Source organism: Corvus cornix, chromosome 9, assembly GCF_000738735.6.
Source record: "Corvus cornix cornix isolate S_Up_H32 chromosome 9, ASM73873v5, whole genome shotgun sequence".
NCBI lineage: Eukaryota > Metazoa > Chordata > Aves > Passeriformes > Corvidae > Corvus > Corvus cornix.
The window spans coordinates 23,499,220-23,522,720 of NC_046339.1; the positions used below are offsets into that span (position 1 = coordinate 23,499,220).

General features: G+C 52.1%; 2 protein-coding genes across 2 annotated transcripts; one reads left to right on the forward strand and one right to left on the reverse strand.

The window, feature by feature from the left end:
* Window positions 1-1,338: 1,338 nt before the first annotated feature.
* On the reverse strand, window positions 1,339-13,463 carry DNAJB11 (DnaJ heat shock protein family (Hsp40) member B11). The gene is made up of 10 exons (XM_039557172.1): window positions 13,332-13,463; window positions 12,903-13,059; window positions 10,023-10,120; window positions 8,992-9,124; window positions 7,921-8,063; window positions 7,242-7,324; window positions 6,666-6,723; window positions 6,059-6,170; window positions 5,357-5,516; window positions 1,339-2,189 (listed from the first exon to the last, which is right to left on the reverse strand). The coding sequence occupies exons 1-10, from the start codon at window positions 13,397-13,399 to the stop codon at window positions 2,125-2,127; spliced, it is 1,077 nt and encodes a 358-aa protein (XP_039413106.1). The 5' UTR covers window positions 13,400-13,463; the 3' UTR covers window positions 1,339-2,124.
* A 330-nt stretch (window positions 13,464-13,793) lies between these two features.
* On the forward strand, window positions 13,794-23,387 carry TBCCD1 (TBCC domain containing 1). Its single transcript, XM_010411198.4, is given in 8 exon segments — window positions 13,794-14,057; window positions 14,060-14,136; window positions 14,238-14,387; window positions 15,655-16,021; window positions 17,239-17,425; window positions 18,071-18,568; window positions 22,173-22,348; window positions 22,900-23,387. Coding segments are annotated over 7 exon segments (1,668 nt in total). The 5' UTR covers window positions 13,794-13,798; the 3' UTR covers window positions 22,303-22,348; window positions 22,900-23,387.
* Window positions 23,388-23,501: the final 114 nt, after the last annotated feature.

Below are 23,501 nucleotides of genomic sequence, written 5' to 3' on the forward strand. Positions count from 1 at the left end.
TGCTGGCTCCAAAACACACCCCACAGCAGGGGGAAAAGGGTGGAAGGAAGCAGGGGGACTTGGTTGGAATTTGGGGCTTTTTTCCTGTTTATCTCCCTGCTGCTGTGCAAGCCGGGGCTCTGCAGCCATTGTTGTGTTCTCCAAAGAGTCCAGCCCCACAATTCAAGAAAAACAAACCACAGGAAGGAAAGGAATTAGCAGAGAAAGGAAAAGCAGCAGTGGGAACAAGGACTCGGGCCCAAAATAAACCTGTTGGCTGCTGCTGGGGGTTACACCTTCCCCTGCAGGAGAACCTGGAATTTAGGGGTGAAATCCTGGCTTTTTGGGTTTATTGCTACAGGTGAGCAGGGTTGCAAGGAGCTGGAGTAAGAGGAAACAGCCCCACGCACAGGGATACAGGAAGGAATTTCTTTGGAATCTGAGGTTTCCTAGGAACTTAAACTAAGAGGGAGCAGAGGCAGAGTTGCCTGCAGCACCCGGAAAAGACTGGGCATGGTGGGCAGAGGGAGCAGCCTCAGCTGGGATTACCACGTTATCCTTAGGGATCCTGAGGAGCAGCAGAGAGCAAGGGTTTGGCATTGCAGGTTTGTTTCAGCTGCTCCCCAAGCCCCTGCTGTGCTCTGCCAAGGCAAATGTACACAGGATCCAACAGGAAATCTTCCCGGGGCTGCTGCTTCCCCTGCGTCACTCCCACTGGAGCTGCAGGGGTGGGTGGGACTTGCTGGACTGAGGGCACCACGGACACAGGGGCTGTGCCCACCTTGAGCTGCTTCCAGCTCCCAAGGAAGGAAAACAGGGAATAAACTGAAAACAAAACCACCTTGAGGCTGCATCTGCTGCTTCCCAGCAAACACTTCCCTGTAGGCAAACCAGAGCCCATCCACTTCCCAAATAGGGAATGGGGTCGGGAGAAGCTGCAAGGATCCCACTTTACAGCCCCCAAGATCCCTGAAGGAACTGGAAGGAGCCTGGAGCCAGGTGGGGTTGGGCTCTTCTTGCAGGGAAACAAGCGACAGGACAAGAGGAAATGGCCTCGAGTTGCTCCACGGGAGGTTTAGATTGGATCTGACAGAAAATTCCTTCCCTAAAAGGGCTGTCCAGCCCTGGCACAGCTGCCCAGGGCAGCAGTGGAGTCCCCATTCCCAGAGGGGTTTGACAGACGTGTGGATGTGGCACCTGGGGATGGGGGGCAGTGGTGGCCTTGGCAGTGCTGGGGGAATGGTTGGACTCGACCTCAGAGGGCTTTTCCAACCTTACTGATTCCATGATTTCTGTTGCTGCCTGGCACAGGAAAGCCCAGGTCTGTCCCAGAAACACATCACCAGGGAGGTTTTGCCATTCCAACTCCAACAAACACTTTATTCCCATCAGCCTCACCCGTCCTCACGGAGGACAGAGCGCAGGAGGGGAGGGAGCTTTTCCAGACTGGTTCCATGTGGGGGCAACGAGGGACAACCAAGGCCATGAGGAGCCATTCCCAAATTCCACCATGACCAAGGAGTCTTTGCTAAGCTGGTGAACTTCAAATTTCAAACCAAGCGTTGACTTTTGGGACTTGGTAGTTAAGAGAGCCCACAGAGGCCTTGAGAGACTCTTTTCCCAACCAATTGTGGGGCCTAACACAGCCCAGTGCACTCCCAACAGCATCAATATTCCTGCCCCAAAACCAGACTCTGAACTCAGAGGGGAAGAAAGGGGAGGAAGGGCTGGGATTAAAAATATCACCCCAAAACAACAGGAATTTGGAAGAAATTTACACGAAGGACGTAAAAAGCAGGAGCAGCTATGAAAATAGGTTGAGATGGCCAAGAAAAGTCACATCAAAATATATTTAAAAACCAGAAATTCCAATCTGTGTGGAATTGAAAACTCCTTTTCCCCACCTATGTTTTCCTGCTCAAGGAATCTCTGTTGTTCCAGGACGTGGAACATGATAGGCAGCACCAGTTATGTCCTGAAAAAGTATTTCCCCAAACTCTGAGCACTTCCATAATTTACAAACCAAAAATGAGCTAAACCTCAACCATCTCCCCCCTCCCTCTTCCCCCTTCTACAGTGGGCAGGAGAAAAGACCGTGAACAAATCTGACTTTGCATTTCCAGGGAAGTCCAAGTTTTCCTCACATCAATATCCCTGCAATCCATTGTAGACCTTCTGCACTGATCCTTGCTTCAACAGCTGCTTGAGACCTGCAAGGGAAGGGAGAATGTCACATGCAGAGCACAGCAAAGATGTCAGGATGACTTTTCCAACGCTTCTTCCCCATTCCTGAAATCCTGAGCATTCCCAGGAACTGGCAGTTCAAGGATCTGTCGGTATCAAGTTCTTACCAAACAGGCTAAAAGGGTGAGTCAGCCCTTAAATCCATAATAGCTCATCTCCTGGGGTCGGCACGACAGGGCAGGGCTGGCAGGTCTCCACTGCTGCTTAAAGGGCAAGTCCACAAGGAGCAGAGGAAGCAGAGTGGCAAGGATGGATGTGTCACTGTTTTTCCAGAGATTAGAGAGGGAGTCCCCTCTGATGAACTCAGCCTGGTCACTCCTCACTGCCCTGGGACCCCTCAGGACACGGCTCAGAGCAGCCTCAGAAACCACTGAGCCCAAAACAGGACCCAAACCAGAGGGAAACTCCCAGCACTGTGGGTAACTTTCAAATAAGCTTCACTAAAAGAAGGACATGGAGGGGCTGGAGCGTGTCCAGGGAAGGGAACAGAGCTGGGGAAGGGGCTGGAGCCCCAGGAGAGGCTGAGGGAGCTGGGAAAGGGGCTCAGGCTGGAGCAAAGGAGGCTCAGGGGGGACCTTGTGGCTCTGCACAAGTCCCTGACAGGAGGGGGCAGCCGGGGGGGGGTCGGGCTCTGCTCACAGGAACAAGGGACAGGAGGAGAGGAAAGGGCCTCAAGTTGCTCCAGGGGAGGTTTAGATCGACTATCAGTAATGAAACCAACCAATTTACTTGTACAGAAGAAAATTCCAACCTTTCAGGCATGCAAACCCTTCAGGAAATCCTGCTAAAAACCAGTCTGTCTCCCTGCAACCCTTGTCCTGCTTGTCTATCCTTAAACCTTTCTGGCTACACATTCTACTGTCCTTGAAAACCAGTGATGGGATGCACAAGGGTCACAGTAGCTGTGTTAAAATACTGGAAAACAGTCTTGGAAGTAGTAACTGGAAGCAGGCCGTCTCTCTGCCAGGCAAGAACTTCTCATGCTCCTTGCCTGATGGCCAGAGATTCCTGAAATCTTTTCAGGAACACCAGGACAAAATGAACCCCTGTCCAGGAACTGCTCATTATTGGGAACAGGTCATTTTCCAAGGCAAATTCGCTTCCTCTCCTGCATCCAGAGGAGGCTCCAAGTCACTTCCCAGCTGGTGGGTGAGAGGATGTGGCTCCTGGATGTGTGGTTCTTAGAAAGGAAGGCTGGAGCTGGAGAAAGGTGTGCTCCAGGAACCCCGGAGAAAGTGGGATTAGCACCATCCCACACCTCATTTCCGGGCAGCTCCCACACCTCTGGCAGCTGCCTGAAGGACATCCTCAGTAGTGCACAGGATATTTCAACACGTATCCGAGGTTTAATCAGGAATTCCAACCAGGAATCCTAACAATTGGTGCCACTGCACTTCAGGCACCTTTTACTGGAGCCTGAAGTCAATTTTTCCTTTGAAATGCTGCTGCTACCAACAAAAAGTGACAGGTTACAGCACAGAGGGAGAGGCAGCTCTGACCAACAGCGATCAATTCCCAGTGCAGGAAAGAAGGGATATTATTTCTGTGACTCCAAAGCTCAGGCTGGTGCTCTCAGAGCCAGAGTATCTTCTGACAGCCCCAGGAGATGGACATGTGGTCAGGAGATAAGAAATGAGGGCCACTGCCAACAACAAGGAAAAAAGGGATGTTTTGAATTCTGCAGCCTACAGTTTTCCATTCAATGTGTACACTGAACTGCTGCCTCACACAGAGATAGACCTATTCCCTCATAAAACTCCTGAAATCACGGATGTTTGGAGACACCCAGCACACAGAAAGGCATCTGACTGCCTACCCAGTCACCTTCCCCTGGGAAATGTGGAATTGCTTTAGGAGGGAGAGGAACACCCAAGGCCCTGTGCCTGGACACACTCATGCCAGTGCCATCATCTTTTTGTTCCCGGATATCCATAGGGCTGTGTGAGCAATTCTGTCAAAAACATGGAGGCTTCTGTCACTGCTCCTTGCCCAGTGTCCTCTAAACTGCTAAGAGCAACAGCTGGAATAACCTCACACCTGTTTCAGAGCTGCTGTTGCCTGATGGAGCTTCTGGAAGGGAAGCAGAGCCTGGACTGAGAGCTCACAGTGACGCGGTCATTGTGCCCTGCACAACACTCGTGGAACAAGGGGGAAAGCCCAGATAAACCCACAAACCAGCCTCACTCTAAGCCCAGCCTAGAGGAGCAGAACTCTCAGCCCAAAGAGCTGCAGGAAGAGCCACAGGACGTCTGGAGCTGCAGCCACCAACTGGACTGCACACGGCAGCTGGCACAGTGCGGCCAAGGCAGCGGCAAGTGCCAAGGGTGAAATAAAACCCACTCAGGGCTTGGCTTCCCACTACAAACTTGAGGAGTCCAGGAAATCCACTAAAAGAAGTGAATTCAGGCTTCAGAAGAAGCCCTGGGAGAAGCTCTGGGGATGGGGATTTCCTGAAGAGCTGCAGTGTACATGCCAGCAATATCTTTGTCCCGTGACAGAGGATGAGGCCCTTGATTCCTACTCTGATGGAGAGCAGCTGGAGCTGCTGTGAGGCACAGCAGAGGCTGCTGGAGCAAGGAATTTCCCAGCTAGGAGTACAGGATTTACCCTCCTGGCCATTTCAGGATTCCTACATGGTTCATCAGGTTTCCATCTGAGCACTGAAGATGAGCAGCAGATCTCTCCTAGAGGGTGGAAGGAGCTGTGGGGAGGAACAACCCTCCTCCTGACGCAGCGTGACATTCCTTACCCTCGGCAGCAGAGGGATTTCCACAAGTCTTGCCTCCAAGAAAGTAGCAGCAGGGGCTGGGAAACTCTTTGTGATCCCATTCCAGCCGAGGCAAAGCAGACAGAGGCTAAGCCCAGCAAGGCTGTGGGGTCAAACAGATGGGCAGCTCCAAAACAAAGCACCTGCAAACTTGCCAAGAGCTACATTCCAGCAGCAGCACATCCCAACCTCAGCCACAACCATGGCAGCCAAGCCTCCTTGCTTCCAAGGGAAGTGGGAGTTAATCACAGGCCATCAGCCAACTGTGTTATGTTGGACAAAGGGAACAGGGACAGCACAGCCCCTCCTGACTGCTCCAGCCCCTGGATGAGCTGTGCCAGGTTCAGGTGGGCTCTGGACACGCACCTTCCCGCTGCTCGGGCGTCAGCTGCTCCTTGGGGAACTCCACGTCGAAGGTGATTATTAGGGAGCCTTTGATGTTATTGTTATCAAAGTTTGGAAGACCTTCTCCCTTCTTCCACAGTTTGGCGCCGGGTTTTGTGGTTTTATCCCGGGCAATGTGAACCTGGGGAGAAAAGGAATTTGAGAACATTATTAGTGTTACAAGATCAGGATGCCAGGATCGTTGGGGTTGGGAAAGATTTCCAAGACCATTGAGTCCAAGCCATGACTGATCCCCACCTTATCAACCACAACAGAGCACTGAGGGCCACATCCAGATGTTCCTTGGACACCTCCAGGGATAGAGACTCCACCACCTCCCTGGACAGTCCATGTTCTGTGTGTGCACCCCAGCACTCCAACACTCTTTCCAACCCACTGGAATGCTCAACCTGGCATTGATTCCTTGCCAAAACCAGCGATATCCCATGGCTCCAGGCAGTTTTAGTGGACATGTGCCAGGACTAACACCACCCACTGCTGGGACAGCCTGGAAGTGAGACACACACTGTGCAACCCTCGTAGAGAGCCCATTTTGGCTCCTTGGGAATTGGCCTGGAATGCTCCAGCAGAGGGAATTCTGTAGATAAGCAGACCCTGAGCAAGCCAAGCCTCAGCACAGAGCTGCAGGTGAATGTGGGATACACACAACACCCTGGGCCTCACCTTGTGCCCATCCAGGTGGGCAATATCCATCTCAAAGCCTGTCAGTGCCTCGACCAGCGAGATTGTCACGTTTGTGTACAAGTCATCTCCTCTCCTTTCAAACACTGGGTGCCTGGGGAAAGAAGAGCCATTGAACTTTTCTCCTTCCCCAGAGGGGAAACAGGTCCTCGAGCTTCTTTCCTTCGGTTTGGGAGTTTGGAGAAATCATAAATAGGAAGGGAAGTGAGGAATGAATCCAATTTAGCCTCATTTTCCTGTGTAAGATATGCACTGATAAATGCCTTTTCTATTTCTAGGACACTGAGTGGTGAGGTGTGGCAAGAAGCCCTGACTCACACAGCAATCTTTTTAGTAGTGCATTTCCTTACAACAGGAAGATTGTGTGCTAGGAAAAAGAGGATATTTCATCTGAATCACACATGGCGAATTCAAGCCAAAAAAATTAAGATACTTTCATAATTCCACTTTTAACAGCATCAAATCCAGCTCCTCCAGCACTATGAGGGTTGAGCATCCTGCACAGCCCTGAGTGCCAGGCCTGCACCTGCCCTGCTGAAGGGCAAGCTTCACCTAGCCAAGCAAGAGCCTAACTAGGCCAGAGACTTACTTAAGGACTTTTATTCGGAAGCGTAAATCTCCTGGCTCCCCATCCACGTGGGGCTCACCTGTGGGGGAGAAAGGAAAGCTTCATTTAAAGGAAACAGTTAGGAACAAGTGGAGAGACAAGCAGGCTGTGACAGACTTGCAGCTCACAAGCCAAAGGGAAAAAAAGCGACTAAGTGATCTTTGGATGACTGAAATTCTGCTTAAAGAGCTTAGGACTTTCTGAGTGTTGCCTCAGCAAGGTCACAGCTCTGCTGTTCTGGAAGAGCTGTCTGCATGTTAATGATGTCCTTCAGTCACTGAAGGGCTTCATCTCCTTGGGCAGAGGGGATGCCTTCACATGCTCAAGCCTGGAACAAATGCTCCTGCTCAAGTGTTATGTGAAACATCAGATTTAGAGCTGGTTTTGTGCACGTCCCCACTCCCAGCTAAGGAACTGTGTTACCCCGACTCAGGAACACACTCCTGGATTTCAGCACGTGCAGAGGACACAGCACTTCCAACCACACGGGGGGCTTGGGCACTGCCAGTGCCAGAGAACCACGGAAGAGGAGCAGCTCACAGCTGAGCACACACTCACCTTCCCCGATGAAGGGATACTCCATGCCATCCCTCACCCCTGGCTCTATCTCCACCTCCAGCGTCCGCTCCTCATTCACCAGCCTGAAAGTGGGAAGAGCAACCCAGCACTCAGTTTTCAACTTTATTTATTTATTTATTCCAACTTCACCTCAACTTTTCATTTGTGTTACTGGGGTGAGCAGAACACCCCCGCAAGCTCACACCTGTGCTCTCCTTGCTCACATCTAAACCTAGTGGGTCAGAGCTGCCTTTTGGGTGAGCTGAGACTCAGGGAGCAGAGAAGGTGAAGTTAAAAGCTCCCAAATGCACAGTCAGCATCAGGGTGTGTGACTACAGCATGGCATTCCACATCCAGCTGCTCCCAGCTGTGTGCCTCCCGTTCAGATTTAGCTGGGGAACTTCCACTGCAGTGTGACTGCGCAAGGAATAAAAGGCTGGCAGAGGAAATTGGGGAGTTCTACACCCAACAGAGGTGGCCGTCTCTGCTGGAAGAATAAGGAGTGGCTCCCTGAAAATGAGAAGCCGGGGTTAAGCCTTCCCGAAGTCCCCAGTTCTCCCTGGGAATACAGGCTCGTTCCCCCACCTAGAGGTGGGTTTTGGAATAAACACGCCTGTATTACTACATAAAATCACGGGATTTATGGTTCTGTGGAGCAGGAAAAGAGCACCAAACTCACTTGACGTTGGGACATTCATCACAAACAACTTCCTGAGTCATCTGGAAGCGCCCAGGCCCCAGCTGGGTGGTTCTCATCTCCTGCCTGCAGTTGCATTTCCGTTTGCCAGGTGCCTGTCTTGCCACTGGCTTGTTCCTGACAACCTGCAGGGAAGAGGGAGAGGTTGATGCCAGCGTTCCTGGGTTTCCACAAGGGTCTGGATTCCTCTGAGCAGAGAATGGTTTGGGTTGGAAGGGACTTTCAAGATCATCTAATTCCAGCCCCATGCCACAGGCAGGGACGTGTTGTTGTGTGGTGCTGCCACAGTAGCTCCAAATGTGGCCTCAGCAAAACACCGACAAGTGTTCACCTTGTGATCACACATTAAACACCAGAAAAGCTCTCTCTGACATCACTATTTGCCATTCTCTTTCCTTTTCCACACTTTTCCACACAGGAAAGGTAACCCTAGGATGGAACACCCCATGCTTTGGTCATGACACTTCCTTGTCCCACACAAGGGGGAAATTATGTGGACTTCCCCCAACAGCCACAACATGAAACCAGGCAGTGGAAAGCCAATGTGCAGACAGGAGGAATTGTCAGCACCAGAGATGGAGCTTGCTTAAAAGAAGATAATAATTTTCCACATACTCTTCTCAGTTATATCATCTGGAAACCTGCAGTGACACGTTTGGCCATAGGAGACTGAAAAATCCTCAGCGTGGTTTTGCAAGAATTGCAAAGTGAATTTGAAGCTTATGAACAGCCCCTCAAATATCCCTAAATTCTACAGAGGGACAATTTCCACCTCTTCCAACTGGGCTGCTGCACTAATCAAGCTGAGCTGGTGACTGACAGCCAATAAGTCAGTGTTATCACACTTTATGGAGACACTGCCAGATGCAAAAGGTGAATAAATGTGTGGTTTCTTCAGTAAACTACAGGAAACAGCACCACAACATCCTGCACCGCCAGACACAGAAAAAGAGCATTTATTTCAGCTCTATTTTTGGGGAGAAGATATTCTGAGCTTTGGTCAGGCACCTCAAACCTGGGAACACTTGGAAACACCGAGATAAGTGAACTTACTTCTACAAAGTTTCCTGAATACACCTCCTCCAGGGTGACCTCCAGGTCCACGATGATGTCGCTTCCTCGGGGAATATTCCTGTCTTGCTGGCGAGGGTTTCCTCCAAACATGAAGCCAAAGTCCCCAAAGAAGCTGGAGTGAAGCACATTGATTAGGTCAGGAAGGAATTCTGGGCAAATGCTTCTACTCCACTAAAGAACAGCCTCCTCAGAGCTCCAGAGTAAACCCAGGAACCTCACTTTGCTCCTGCAGAACACAACTAAAGCCTTCAAACAAAGCAGCCACTTTGGAAGAGTTTTCTGCACTAAGGAAAGTGAGATTTGGAGCAGAACACTCAAAATCTGACCTCTCCACACTGCACTGCTGCTCAGCTGCCACCACCACAAGGTGTAAACTCTGAGTAGCACTGCAAGTCACTGCTAGCAAGTTGGTTATCAGTAGTTTGAGGACAACAAGGATGAGGAAAACAATCTAGGAATCTTGCATATCGTCCCTCAGAACAGAGCAGAGCAGCAGTGCAAGTCCTCACCCAGCATTACAGGAGCTGAGCAACTTCTGGAATTATTTTAGGAAATTTATCCAAAGGGGCAGAAAATCAGGTTCTGTCCAAGCAATGTGCAAGTGCCTTTGGTTTTTAATGCTCCAAATTCTACAGGTGCTGTGCAAGTTAACACAGAAGGAAAAGTGTCCCCAAAGTGATGTGTGACAACAGGTTAAAGCCCAATCACACACAGCTAACCTGAGAAAGTTTCCACATGTTTGAAGCAGGTGCTGCACCTGAAAAATCACCCACAGTGCCCAGAGGTGCCCACGTGGGAAGTCTCCACTGGCTCCTGCTTGCAGCAAGGAGTGGTGCACACCAAAACTGGAAATTGCATGTGGGATACCCACTGGAAACGTATTCCTTCAAATTCTCAACTCGCACATCAGCGACTCTGGGCCAGGTAAAAACTCTGTCAAAGGGGTGCTTGAGCATCACAGAATCAGAGCAGCAGCTGTAGGACAGCCCAAAGGGGTTAAACCTCCTTACTGGGAGAAGATGTCTCCGTGGGAGCTCTGGTGCCCATCCTTCAGGCCCTCTTCTCCGTAGGCATCGTACTGCTTCCTCTTCTCCTCGTCTGACAGCACCTGGAAAAGGCAGGGATGTAGGAAAGGCTTTCACCTGGAGCTGAGGGGAGGTGTTGGACAAGGCTCTGAAGGCCCCCAGCACTTTTCACTGGGGACACTACAGGAGCCCTGCTCGCTGTGCTGTCTAGAAAAGTGAAGCCCGTAATAAGCACGTTTCGGTCATTAAAAAAGCAGGAGCAACACAGAAAATGTAAACATTGAGTTTATCTTAAATATTAAAAAAGAAACAGAAGGAATAACTCAAATCCTACAAAGCAGGACATGCTGGAACAAATAATCACATACCACCACCCCTGTGTCTCAGCCATGACTTCTAAGACTGTAAAGCATCGATTCTATTTCCTGAGTTTTGATCTTTGCTCTTTCCTGCCTCAGAGATGCAGAAGTCTCTGGTCACATTTAGTTTCCCTTGCCCTTCCTCTCCCATTGATCATATTTGGGAAGGCCAGAGTTGCCAGGTTGGCTTTCAGAAGGCTGGACAGGAGTGGGAACAGGTGGAGATGTGACTCAACAGGTGGAAAAGCAGCTAAAAGATGAAAACAAGCCAAATTTGGGGTGTTTGGAGAAGCTGTGGCTGCCCTACCCTGGAAGTGTCCAAGGCAAGGCTGGATGGGGCTTGGAGCCTCCTGGGATAGTGGAAGGTGTCCCTGCCCATGGCAGGGGACTGGATAAACTTTAAGGTCCCTCCCAGCTCAGACCATCCTGAGGTTCTGTGGAATTATAACCACTGATAAATGCCAGCAACAGGGAAAAAATCAGCGTTGACTTCACTGCTTTCACCCAGAAGCTAAGGGTTCAGCTCTCCCTTTGCCACCTGAGATTCCCATGGAAACTCCTCCCAAATCCATCCTTGTAGAAGAGTCTCAGCTCCCTCCCCTGGGATCAATCTCCTTCCTAATTGAAACAGCTGAATTCAGACCACACTGCTCCAGGCTGGAATCACAGAGCCCATGAAAATGAAGAGACTGAGCAGGTTCATTAACCTACTTTCCCCTCAATTTTTTGGAGAAAGCTTTGCCATAATCAGCTACCCAGACCCTGAGCAGCAGTGCTGTTAATAGAGGCTTTATGGTGAGGAAAATTCTGGTTTAGGTTATAAGGGACACCCAATTCTGGCTCCATTTTGCCCAAAACAATCAAATCAACTTGCTGTACCCACAGCTAATTCAGCAGAAGTATTCCCAAGCTGTCCTGGCTAAACACAGGGCATCAAAAACTTCCTCCAAACCACCCCCCCCCCCCCAATCAATAGTGGATTTCTGGTTTGATTTTACAACCATTTTTTCACCCAGCTTTTAAACAGAAAGAATAATCTCAACTGCTGGCAAAGATTTAAATCAACTGGAACTCGAGGAAGAGGAAGAGAAATCCTTTCCCAGCATGAAGTGCCAACAAGATGCCAGCTCACAGAAGCAGCACCAAGCTCACAGCCCCACATGCATCAATCCTGAGGTGCTGCAAATGACAGGGAATTATTTTTATCCACAGAAAATTTCTTTACATTCGTTTTCCCTGTAATAATTAAGCCAGTTTATTTAAGTCGGACCTCAAAAAGGGTCCCAGCTCTGAGACACAACTGAAGTCAACAGTTTTCTTTCTCCACACAGAGAAATAAACTCCAGCTGGCTCTCTCACTTCCTCATTTGAGGAATATTTGCATACCTGAGGAGCACCAGGGATGGAAGCAGGAGCCAGGCTACAAACGCTTTCCCCTGCAGCTGGATTCTTCCCAAAGGACCCCAACCTCCCCCACAAAGAGCAAGTCACCGCTAGGAAGTTTTGCTAATGGAATTTTTCAGCACCTCAGGGCCTCTCTGCTGCACAGGGGAGAGCAGGAGCAGATGGAGTCCAACAGTGACAGAAGGAGGACAGGAAACATGGAAGAAACAGCCTGCATTCCATCACTGCGTTACGTACAGCCAAGGAAAGCAGGCTTTGGCTTCAAACCTTTGGGCAAGACAATAATCTAGATTTGATTTATTTAATGCACCCTGCTATTAGTGTGAGGCATCATTTGCATGCCACAACATTATCATGGAATAACAGGAATCCTCCTGTGACCCACAATTACTTTCCTCACTTAATATCCTCTAAGCCCAAGGCCAGCACCTTCCACTTCCCATCAGCTCAATCCCAGCCAGGCCCTACGCACACTTGGAGCTGCTGCACCTGCACTTGTCCCTTGAGGAACTGCTAATAAATTCCAAACAACTTTAAGCCGGTGCCTTGGCTTCCTCCTGGCTGAGAGAGCTGAGGTTTGCATCGTCCTCTGGCAGGAGGAGGAGCTCTCCAAGCAACCTGGTATCCCCTCTGTCTTTGTTTTTCCTCTGGGAGAGTGTCTGGAACTGGATGTACTAACAGGGGCAGGATGGAATTTGGTGCAGTAATAGGGGGAGGATGGAGATTGATGAGAAGGAGAAGGAACAAAGGGAATTGGATGTGGAAGGTGTCCCTGCCCACGGCAAGGGGATGGAATGTGATCATCTTTAAGTCCCTTCCAACCTAAACCATCCTGGGATTCTGTGATAATAAAAGGTGCAGGATAGAATTCAATATATTAACAGGGGGAAGATGGAATCTGACATGCTAACAGGGGAAGGCTGGATTCCAGCTGCACCTTATGGAAGAGCCTCCACATTCCCTACAAACCTCCTTTCCCCATGCCCTGAACGTTACAGGATGAATCCTCACGAGTCTCAATGGCCAAGCTCCAGCCTGTTTTATCACGAGCCCCATCCACCCTTCCCAGCCCGGGCAGGACATTCCCGGCTCCCGGCCTCACCTCGTAGGCAGCGCCCAGGTCCTGGAACTTCTCCTGCGCCCGGGGGTCGTCGGGGTTCCTGTCGGGATGGAGCTGCAGCGCCAGTTTGCGATAGGCCTTCTTGATGTCCTTGATGGAGGCGCCGCGGGACACTCCCAGGATCTTGTAGAAGTCTCTCCTGCCGTGGGGGGAGAGAGAAGGTGAGGGAAGGGAGAGGGGAACAGGGAGATGGTGAAAGAGAGCGGGGACGAGGGAGAAGGGGAGGGAGAGGGGAATGAGAGGGTGAGGGCAATGGGAGGGAGACGGGAAGGGAAAGGGACGAGGGGAAAGAGGAGAGAGGAAAGCGATGAGGGGAAGGGAGCGGGGTCCCCTCAGCGCCGCGGCCGCCGACCCTGAGTAGGGGGAAGGCCCGGTGCTGAGGCGGAACCCCCCAGGCCCGGGTGCACTCACCCCGCGGCGGCCTCCCCGCAGAGGCAGAGCAGGAGGAGGCAGAGGCGGCCGATCCAGGCGGGGGCCATGGCGGGCCCGGCCCTGCCGGCTGAGGGGAGCGGCGGGAGCGGCGCGTCCGGGCAGCTCCGCAGCGCCCCGGCCCCGGCGGGCCGCCGCCAGCCAATGGGAGCGCGGGGTGTTCCCCGCCAGCCAATGGGAGCGCGCCGCCGCGCGCCGCCAGCCAATGGGCTGCTCACACTTCACCGCCGCCGGCCAATCGCCTGCCGGAGCGTCGCCGCCGTGAGCGCCGGCCGCGCCCCGCCATCCCTGCAGAGTGACTTCCTTCCCAACAGCCAATCAGCGGGCCCATTGCTTATTCCCGCCCCCGCGCTGGTAGCCGCAGCCAATGGGCAGCGGCTCCCGGAGGGAGGGAAGGGCCGTCTCTATGGTGCCCGCGGCGGAAGCCGGAAGTGGCGGCGGCGATGGCGATGGCGGCGGCGGGGCCGGTGCGGCTGTGGGTGCGCACGGAGCCGTTCCTGGTGGGAGCGCTGCCGGCCCCGCCGCCCGCCCGCCTCACCCCGCACTACCTACGCAAGGCGGCCGCCTACGCCCGCGCGCGGGCGGACCAGGGCTGCTTCCCGCGGCTGCGCTGGCCCTGCTGGCGGCACATCGCCTGCGGGAAGCTGCAGCTGAGCCGCGAGATCGCCTGGCTCTACTTCGAGCTCTTCCGCGGCCTCCTCGGGCCTGCCCCGCCCTCCGCCTGCGCTGGGCCGAGGCTGAGGCGGCCTGCGCCAGCGCCGAGGAGCTGGAGCGGGAGCGGAGCAAGGCAAGAGCCCTGAGCCGGCCTAAGGCACGGGGAGCCCGGCCCCTGCCTAAAGGGGAGCCCGGCCCAACCTGACTCTTCTGTGTCTCTCCCGTTCTCTCCAGCTCTCCGTGGACACTCTGCAGTTCCTGCTCTTCCTGTACGTCCAGCAGCTGCACAAGGTTTCCCTGCGGAGGTCTCTGCTCGGGGACGAGTGGCCCAGCCCCAGGACCAAGTCTCCCAGCCTGACCGGGAAATCGGCGGGCGGGAATAAGGTACTCGTGCCTGTGGGATTCTCCGCCTGCAGGGGCTTCTTCGCTGTGGGGAGCTGCCTTGAGGGGGCTTGGAAAGGGGCAGCTTTGTTCTTGGCAGGGTTTCACCCGTGGCAAAGTGTGAGCAAGGGTGCGGTTGCTGAATTCCTGTTCCGTAGTAAACGAAGTGAAGTTGGCGTGTTCTCTGCAGCTTATAAAAAGGTTTTCTAAAGTTTTCCGTGAGACTTTCCTGGAGTCCAAAGCCGACTGAAAATTCCCTGAGAGTCTTGGCAAGTCTCCCTTTAAGAAGCAACAGCCTCTTTGCTTTATTAGTCAAGCAGGAAGCTTTCCTCATGCTCATAGTGTGTTTCCCATGGTCCAGTGTGGGGTTTTGGATCCCAGGGTGTTCCCTGCCATCACCCTCTGTTTCTGAGAGGGGAGTTGGTTGTTCAGCTGTAGATCAGCCACGTGGATACGCTGTTTCCTTTTAAAATACTGCCAGGTAATTAAGAAGGAGGGAGCTGGATGTATCCCTTTGTGGGAGAATGGATTACACAATTTGCAGCCCTCTGTAAGGCCATGCACACCTCTGGAATTCTGGCACGGAGCAGGATGAGCTGGTGAAATGCAGCTTGGGGCAAGCTGGAATCATGAAAAATAGGAGCTGGATAACTTGATGCTGAGCCATTGAACAAAGGTGGTGAGGAGAAGGTGTAATCACAGCCGTGTGTTCCTTCAGCAAAACTCAGCTTTGTTAAGCTCTGCCAGAATTCCAGTCTCCTGGTTTGTTTTTTTTTTTTTGGGGGGGGGGCTGGAGCACTTTAGAATTTGAAATAAGGGTTCTTTCAGAGGGTTTGGTTTATTGGTGCACTCGCTGGGGAGAAATGACCCTCTGCTTCTTATCCTGGAAGGCGGCACTGAATCCTGGCCGCAGGTCTGGCCCAGCCGCAGGGATTTTCCAATGGAGCAGCTCCAAGACCTCGAGTGTCAGTTATTGATTTGTTTCCTGCCTTCCAGTGCCAGCAGGAGCAGCCTGGATTTGTCTGGGATTGTAGCAGAGCCTGGTGCTGCTGTCTAGAGGGAAATACGTGGTGTTGGAGCTGGAATGAAATGTTTTATTTTGAGTTTCTGGGGGGAGGTGTCTCTCCATCTTCGGAAGAGCAGAGCAGGAATGAGCACTGTGTCTGACTGGATTTCCTTCTTTTAGCAGCATTCTAAGCAAGGACTTGTGTATATGATGTCCAGGGAGCTTCTCAGCTCCCAGAACTCACCCCCTTTGTGTGTTTTCCAGAACTGGAACGACCAGGAGCACCTTGCCTTTGTGCAGAGTCACCTGTTGGATATGTTGGAGCTGCTGCTGGAGCCGGAGCAGCTCTCAGCCTCTTCCCATTCCAGCTGCAGCAGCCTGGTGTCCTACGAAGCCGTGTGTGCCCTCAGCTTCCTGCTCGAGGGCACCCACAGCAATTCCCGCACGGTCTGGCCCCTCCACGAGCTGGCCCTCAGGCAGCCCTGCCAGGGCCACAATGGGTATTCCAAGGTGGCCCAAGCCTTCTCCCTGCCCAAGCTGGAGAGCTGGCTGCGCTCCTCCCTCACCGCTAATCCCTTGGGAATGACTGTCTGCCTCAAGGCTGGGAAGAAGCTGGCGTGGGCACAGCAAGGTGGGAAGAACTGCTGGGAAGTTGGTCTTAGAAGGACAGGAGTGTGGGAGGAATGGGGATGTGGAAGGGAAATGGGGATGTGGGGGGGAAACGGGGATGGGGAAGGAAATGGGGATGTGGGGGGGAAATGGAGGTGTGGCGGGGAATGGGGACGTGGGGGGGAAATGGGGATGTGGAGGGGGAAATGGGGGGAACTGGGATGGGGGAAGGGGATGGGGAGGGGAAACAGGAGTGTGGGGGGAATGGGGATGGGGGTAATGGGGATGTGGGAAGGAAATGGGGATGTGGAGGGGGAATAGGGATGTGAGGGGGAAATGGGGATGTGGGGGAGGGAATGGGGATGTGGAGGAAATGGGGATGGGCAAAATAGAAATATGTAGAAATACACAGAAATATGGCAAGTGGAAATATGGAAAAATAGAAAGAGAAGTATACGGAAATGTAGAAATATATAGAAAGATACAGAAATAGAAATATATAGAAAGATACAGAAATAGAAATACAGAAACACAGAGAAATCAGAAAATAGAAATGTAGAAAGTTAGAACTACAGAAATGAATTCAGGAATACAGAAAAAGAAATACAGGTGAATAGTATAAATAAAATTTAGGAAAAAAAACCCCCAAAACCCAGAAATGGGAACTCGGCTGCTGTTGCTGATTAGGGATCTGGCAGTGGGGACCTGGTCTAGGTTTCCTTGTCTCCAATCCAGCCCCTCTCCTTCAGGGACATGGCAGTGGAGCCAAGGCCCTTTCCCCCTTAGGATAAGGAATTTAACTCCATGTTTTGTCTCCCTGGTGCAGGATCCCAAGAGAGGCAGTGGGTTAGGGAGCATGGGGAAGGGCTTAAGGATTGTGTCCTAGAGGGAGTATTTCCCTTTTTAAAACCCACAATTCCTGCTTAAAGCTTGCCCTGAGGACCTTCCTGCTAAGCTGAGTCTTGTATTCAGGAACAGGCTTGTGGAAGTAGAGGTTCCTTGCTCGGGACTGGCTGGAACTTGTGGGAGGCTTTGGCTGCTCCTAAGTTATCTTGAAGTGGTTTTGATCCTTCAGTGTCTCTGAGTTTCTGAAATTTCTGGTGCCTCATGCTGTTGACCTGCCCAGGAGGCATCAGGGGTGGTGTAACTGGTGTGACAAGTACCATCCTTGAACTTCGGGACTGATTATTTTCCCGGGGGATTGCTGGACCCTGAACTTTTGTGGGCTTTGTTTTGCAGTGGAAGGAACAACCAGGAGAGCCAAGATTGCCTGCAGTGCCCGGGTGGTGCCCGAGGTGTCCCCCATGGTGATCATGAGCCAGGTGTACAGGCAGACCCTGGCCAAGAGCTCGGACACTCTGGTGGGGGCTCACGTCAGAATCCATCGCTGCAACGAGTCCTTCATTTACCTGCTGTCCCCTCTGCGGTGAGTTTGGGTTCTCCTGGCACACAGCTGGACTCCCAGCTGACCATGAGCATGTCCTGGGGGCCAGGAGGCCAATGGGATCCCTGGGGGGCATTAGGAGGAGCGTTCTCAGTAGGTCAGGGAGTGATCCTGCCCCTCTGCTCAGCCCTGTGAGGCACATCTGGGGTGCTGTGTCCAGCTCTGGGCTCCTCAGGAGAGACAAGGAGCTCCTGAGAGGCTCCAGTGGAGGGTGTGGAGATGAGGAAGGGACTGGAGCATCTCCCTGGCAAGGAAAGGCTGAGGGAGCTGGGGCTGTTTAGTCTGGAGAAGACAGGACTGAGAGGGGATCCCATCAATCCATGCAGAGATGTCCAGGAGGTGCCAGAGGGTGGTGCCAGGCTTTGTTCAGAGGTGCCAGCGACAGGATAAGGAGCAATGGCCATAAACTAAAACACAACAAGCTTCACCTCAGTATGAGGAAGAACTTCTTTCCCTGGAGAGTGGCAGAGCACTGCAACAGCTGCTGAGGGAGGACATGGAGTCTCCCTCTCTGGACACATTCCAAACCCACCTGGACATGGTCCTGCATCACCTGCTGCAGGTGACCCTGCCTTGGACTGGATGGAGGTTCCTTCCAACCCTGTTGGTTCTGTGGTTCTTTGGCAGATCCGTGACCATCGAGAAGTGCCGGAATAGCACCTTTGTCCTGGGCCCTGTGGAGACATCAGTCCACGTCCAGAGCTGTGACAACATCAAGGTCATCGTGGTTTGCCATCGCTTGTCCCTTTCGTCCACCACCGGCTGTACTTTCCACACTCTCACACCCACGCAGCCCCTCATCCTCTCGGGGAACCAGGCAGTCAGCTTTGCCCCTTTCCACACCCATTATCCCATGCTGGAAGACCACATGGCTCAGGTGGGCTTGGCCACTCTGCCAAACTACTGGGACAGCCCCATCCTGGTGTGCGGGGACAGCGGTGACACGAGCGTCTTCCGGCTCCTGCCCCCCTCGGACTTCTACACCTTTGTGATCCCCTTTGAGATGGAAGGAGACACCGTGGAGACACCAGGGGGGCTTCCCCAGGAGTACCAGGAGGTGCTGAGGCAGCGGGAGCAGAAGGTCCAGGTGTGGCAGCGCATGGTGAAGGAGGCAGGGCTGAGCAGGTGAGTGACCCCCAGGAAGGGCAGAGCTCGGCCACGTGGACAGAGAGGGTTGTTGGATGGGGTTCTACAGAAATCCTTGAAGGGTGGGTTGGGTTGTGTGAGCCATGTCTTGCAGGGCAGTCCTAGAGCATTAGGAATTAGCTATCCTGGGATTCTGCTTGATAAAGTGGGAAGAGTAATGCTCACAGGCATAGCTCAGAGTTGTAGAATCCCAAAATGCTTTGGGTTGGAAGGGACCTTAAAGCTCATCCTGTTCCACCCCCTGACATGGAGCACCTTCCACTATCCCAGGTTGCTCCAAGCCCCATCCAACCTGGCCTTGGACACTGCCAGGGATGGGGCAGCCACAGCTGCTCTGGGCACTCTGTGCCAGGGCCTCACCACCCTCACAGGGAGGAATTCCTTCCCAATATCCCATCTAACCCTGCCCTCTGGCATTGGGAAACCGTTTCCTGTGTCCTGTCGCTCCAGTCCCTTCTCCAAAGTCCCTATCCAGATCTCCTGGAGCCCCTTTAGGCCCTGGAAGGGGCTCTAAGGTCTCCCTGGAGCCTTCTCTTCTCCAGGTGAACCGCCCCAGCTCTCCCAGCCTGGCTCCAGAGCAGAGGGGCTCCAGGCCCTGGAACACCTCCGTGGCCTCCTCTGGATTCTGGCAGCCCCACATCCTTGTCGTGCTGGGTATCCCAGAGCTGGAGGCAGCTCTGCAGGTGGGGCCTCACCAGGTGGAGTGAAGGGGGAGGATCCCCTCCCTTGCCCACGCTGCTCTGAAGGAGGTGCTGTCTCATGGTTGCATTTTCCCAGCTTGTGGGATTCCAGGAAAAGCATTCCCAGATACTGCCGAGGGGAGGGATCCACCCTGGCAGTGGATTGGGCCAGGGCTGGGTGTGCACCCTGAGCTGCCTGGGGTCCCTCTTAGCCCAGCCTTCACCGTGGGATTGAAGCTGTGAATCACCATCCCAGCCCTTGCTGAGGTGAGCTGGGAGTGTGCACACGGATCACTGCAGCAGATCACCTGTGGGCAGTAGCTTTTAAATTCCTCTGGAGCAGATCACATGGAATCCTCTGCCCAGCTTCCTTGGCAAGCACAGAATGGGGATAAAAGCCCTTTTCCAACATCCCTCTGTAAAGACTTGATGAGAGCAAGTTTTCTTCCCTAAAGCATGCCTAAACTAGGGAGATTTTCTGTTCCGTGTCAGTTGATGGCTGGCAAGGGGTGTGTGACTGGGTGCTGATAGCAGTGATCTTGGAGGAGTTTATCCTGTGGGAAACATGGAATAGGAAAGCATTCCTGTCAAGACTTCCCATTGTACCAGGCTGAGGAGTTCTGGCTCATTTGATGGCTCCTTGTTTTGGAGGAGCTCGCTGGGCTTCCCTTGTTCCTTCCTGGAATCCGGGTGCCTCTGTGCTGAGCAGAGAAGGTGCTGTTTGAAAAAGCACTTTGGGGAGAGGGAAAGGATTCCAGGGTGGGATTTTGCTACAGGAGGAGGGTGGCAGAGCAGTCATGACCCAGAAGTGGGGACAGAAAACCTTCCCAACTCCCAGCCCTGAATCTTCAGGCGCAGCAGAGAGGGAAGAGAATTCAGCCCTTGTGCTGGAGTCATCTGTTGTGTCTGTCAGCCTCACCCATGGTGCTTCCTGCTCCAGCTCTTGTTCTCCCAGGGCTGCTGCTTCCCACCACAGTTTTGGGAAGGTGTTTGGCCCGTCAGAACCTCCCTGTGAAAGAAGTGTGAGGAAATAGGGATGATGTGCTTAGATTTGCCTTCGTCTGCCGCAGTCACAGGAGGCAAGAGCTCGCTGCTTATTCCATAAAAGGGCGAAAACTGTGGCAAGTTCAGAAGCTTGTTGAAAACAAACTGGGCAGCTGGCAGTGGGAAAAGTCTGTTGTCTCCTTCAGGCAGGGAAACAAGAAGGGAGACAAGTAGGAAGCTTAGAGCAAACAGGATATCAGGCTTGTAGGAAGAAAGAAGCTGCCATGCTCAAGCGGGGAGGTGAAAGAGAGCGTTAGAAATAAGAAGACATCTTTCAAGAAGTTGAAGTTGTCTGATTGAGGAAAGTGGGGCAGAAAAAGAATGTAAATCCTGCCAGGCTGAAAGTAAAACCCCCGTAAGACAGGACCAAGAAGACAGCTTGAGGAGCAACTTGCAAAAGCATAAAATCCTGTTTATTCATTTTCCGAGCGTATCAGACAGAAAGTCTTTCAGGGACAGTAGCAGATCAAGGTAGAGAAAAAGCTCTTGGAGAAGATAAATCCACAAGGGAAGAAAGAAGTGGCTGCTTTTGTGTTCACTGGGGAGGAATTTGGGTTAGTTTGTGTCCCAGAACCCTGGGGAATGGCTCAAATGGAAGAGAACATACAGACAGCAGCCTTAACTTAAAAAAAGGATGTGGATACATGGGACAGAACTGAATGGAACGGCCTGGATTGGAAGGGACCTTAAAAACCCAACCAGATTCCACCCCCTGCCATGGGCAGGGACACCTTCCACTATCCCAGGTTGCTCCAAGCCCTGTCCAGCCTGGCCTGGGACGGTTCCAGGGACGGGGCAGCCACTGCTTCTCTGGGCACCCTGTGCCAGGGCCTCACCACCCTCAAAGGGAAGAATTTCTTCCCAATATCTCATCTAACCCTGCCCTCTGGCAGTGGGAAGCCATTCCCCCTTGTGCTGTCACTTCAGACTCTTGGAAGTATTCTCTCTCCATCTTTCTTGTAGCTCCTTCAGGCACTGGAAGGCCACAATTAGGTCACCCCAAAGCTTCTCCTCTCCAGGCTGAACAATCCCAAATATCCCAGCTTTTTCTTAGAGGAGGGGTGCTCCATCCCTCTGATCACCTTCATGGTCTCCTCTGGAGCTGGTTTCCTGCTTTTCCCAGTACAGAATGGGGTCAGCACATCAAATTAGGAATGGGTTCAAAGCAAACCCACATAAAATCTCCAGAATACTGAAATATGTTCATGTTTTATTGGTGTTCAGAAATGAATTGTGTAAACTACTCAACACCTGTGCCACCTTTGGCTTAAGAAATTCCAGATGTGAGCTGAACCCAGAGGGCTGGGATGCTGTTTTGGAGATGCTTTTGGGCATCTGACCAGTGCCAGTTAGCCTGAGCTGAGTGGCCCACCCTGTTACTGCTGGGCTGGCCAAAAACACCCCAAAAGTTGATAATGAGCAACGGGAATGATGTGAGGAGTGTTTATAGGTGCATTTTTTCCCTGATCTCCATCCTCTCGGGTGCTGTGGGAACAGAATTTCGTGTCCTTAGTGCTTGAGCACTGGTTGCTAATCTTAGTTTTCTCCCTTTTCAGACAGTTTTTCAGCTGTGCTCTGAGGGGAAAGTGGAGGCAGCCCTGGAGCAGGGTGGTTGTGGTCGTGGGATGGGGAATTTTGTATGACTTCTCCAACTCCACCAGGTTCTGCTTTTGGGGTTCATTATCATCACATTCACGGGGTAAAAACCTTCTCTGGCTGTCCCTGCAAGGTTCAGGAACCAAGCCTGGCTCTTCCTGATACATCTGGAGGCTTGTTCGGATAGTGCAGAGGTGGCAGAAGTATAACACTGTAAAGAAATGTGATCTTTCCGTATTTCCCTGCTGATGTTTCCATTTCAGGGATCAGAGGAAACAGTTCCAGACGTTGGTAGAAAACAAATTCTATGAGTGGCTGGTTCAGACGGGGAACTGGCAGCAGCTGGACAGCCTGGTCCCTCCTGCCATGGGCTGCAAGCAGGCAACAGGATAACATTCCTGGGCAGGAGAACATTCCTGGGCAGCAGAAGGAAGGGGAGGTGAGTAAAAGGCCTCCTTCTCTTGCTTCTTCTCTCTCCTCAAGAGCTCTCCCATGTTTGTGTGCACAGCCGAGGCAGAGGTAGGAAAAGTAGGAGTCTGTTGAGGGAATGTTCTCCCAAGAGCCTGGCATTTGGGTTTAGTTCTTATTTTCCTGTCAAAACCCCTTTTCAGCTGAAATCTGTGTCCTCAGCACTGCCTTGTTGTCAAGTTTGATTTGTTGGAGGCATCTGTAAAGGATAAAAGGTATAAAAATGATTGGAATAGCTGCTCTTCCAAAGAAACTCTGTGTATTGATGTCTACCCATCTCAGTTTTTGCTAATGAGGATTGAGTGAGACTTTGGGTAGTTCTTTCAGTGAGACTTGGATAATTCTCACTTCCTCTTCCCAAGCAGAAGTGGTTTAGGAGCTGGAGACCTGCCCTTCTCATGCTCTTCTGCCATGGCATGTTTCAAACCATTAAAAAGTTGTTTTATTTTTGATTTAGCCTTTGAATTCCCTTTTTCTTTGCTGGTGTTAGAAGTAAAATTGACTCCTTTTATTCTATTCCAGAGCTCTGGGAACGGGCAGTGACCCACTCAGCCCAGTTCTCATTAAGACTTTGTGGCCATCCCACCTGCACCCACTGGATCCAACACCCGGCTGCCTTGGGATTCCCTCACATTCCTGCCTTCCCAGGAGTGTGCTGTAGCCATCCTGTGGGTGACTGAGAGGTGCCTGCCACTGGAAGAAGATGAAGTGTGCCTTGTTGCAGAGCTGTCACCACAGTCGGTGCCTGTGGTGAGCAGGTATCCAGCACACCAGGTTTCCTGGGACAAAGCTGGGTGCAGGCCCTGGGCATCACCTGCATCCTCATGGTACAAACCAGCTGTGCTGTTTCTATGAATGTGAAAAAGAAATGTTTAAATTTTTTATGAATGAAATCCAACAGGTTTTTTTTTTTTTTTTAATATGAATGTAGCACTTTTGTGAAGATGAATTTTTGTATATGGTTGCACTGTTTTGACAAATGTCAATAAACCAGTTGTTGGATAAACCTGCCATGTGTCCTAGGGAAGGGGTTTTACCTGTACAGCTGATCTCAGAGGGACACAGCATCTTTTATCTTAATGAATGTGAACCTGTCAGAGGGAGAAAGTGCTAATTTTTGAGGA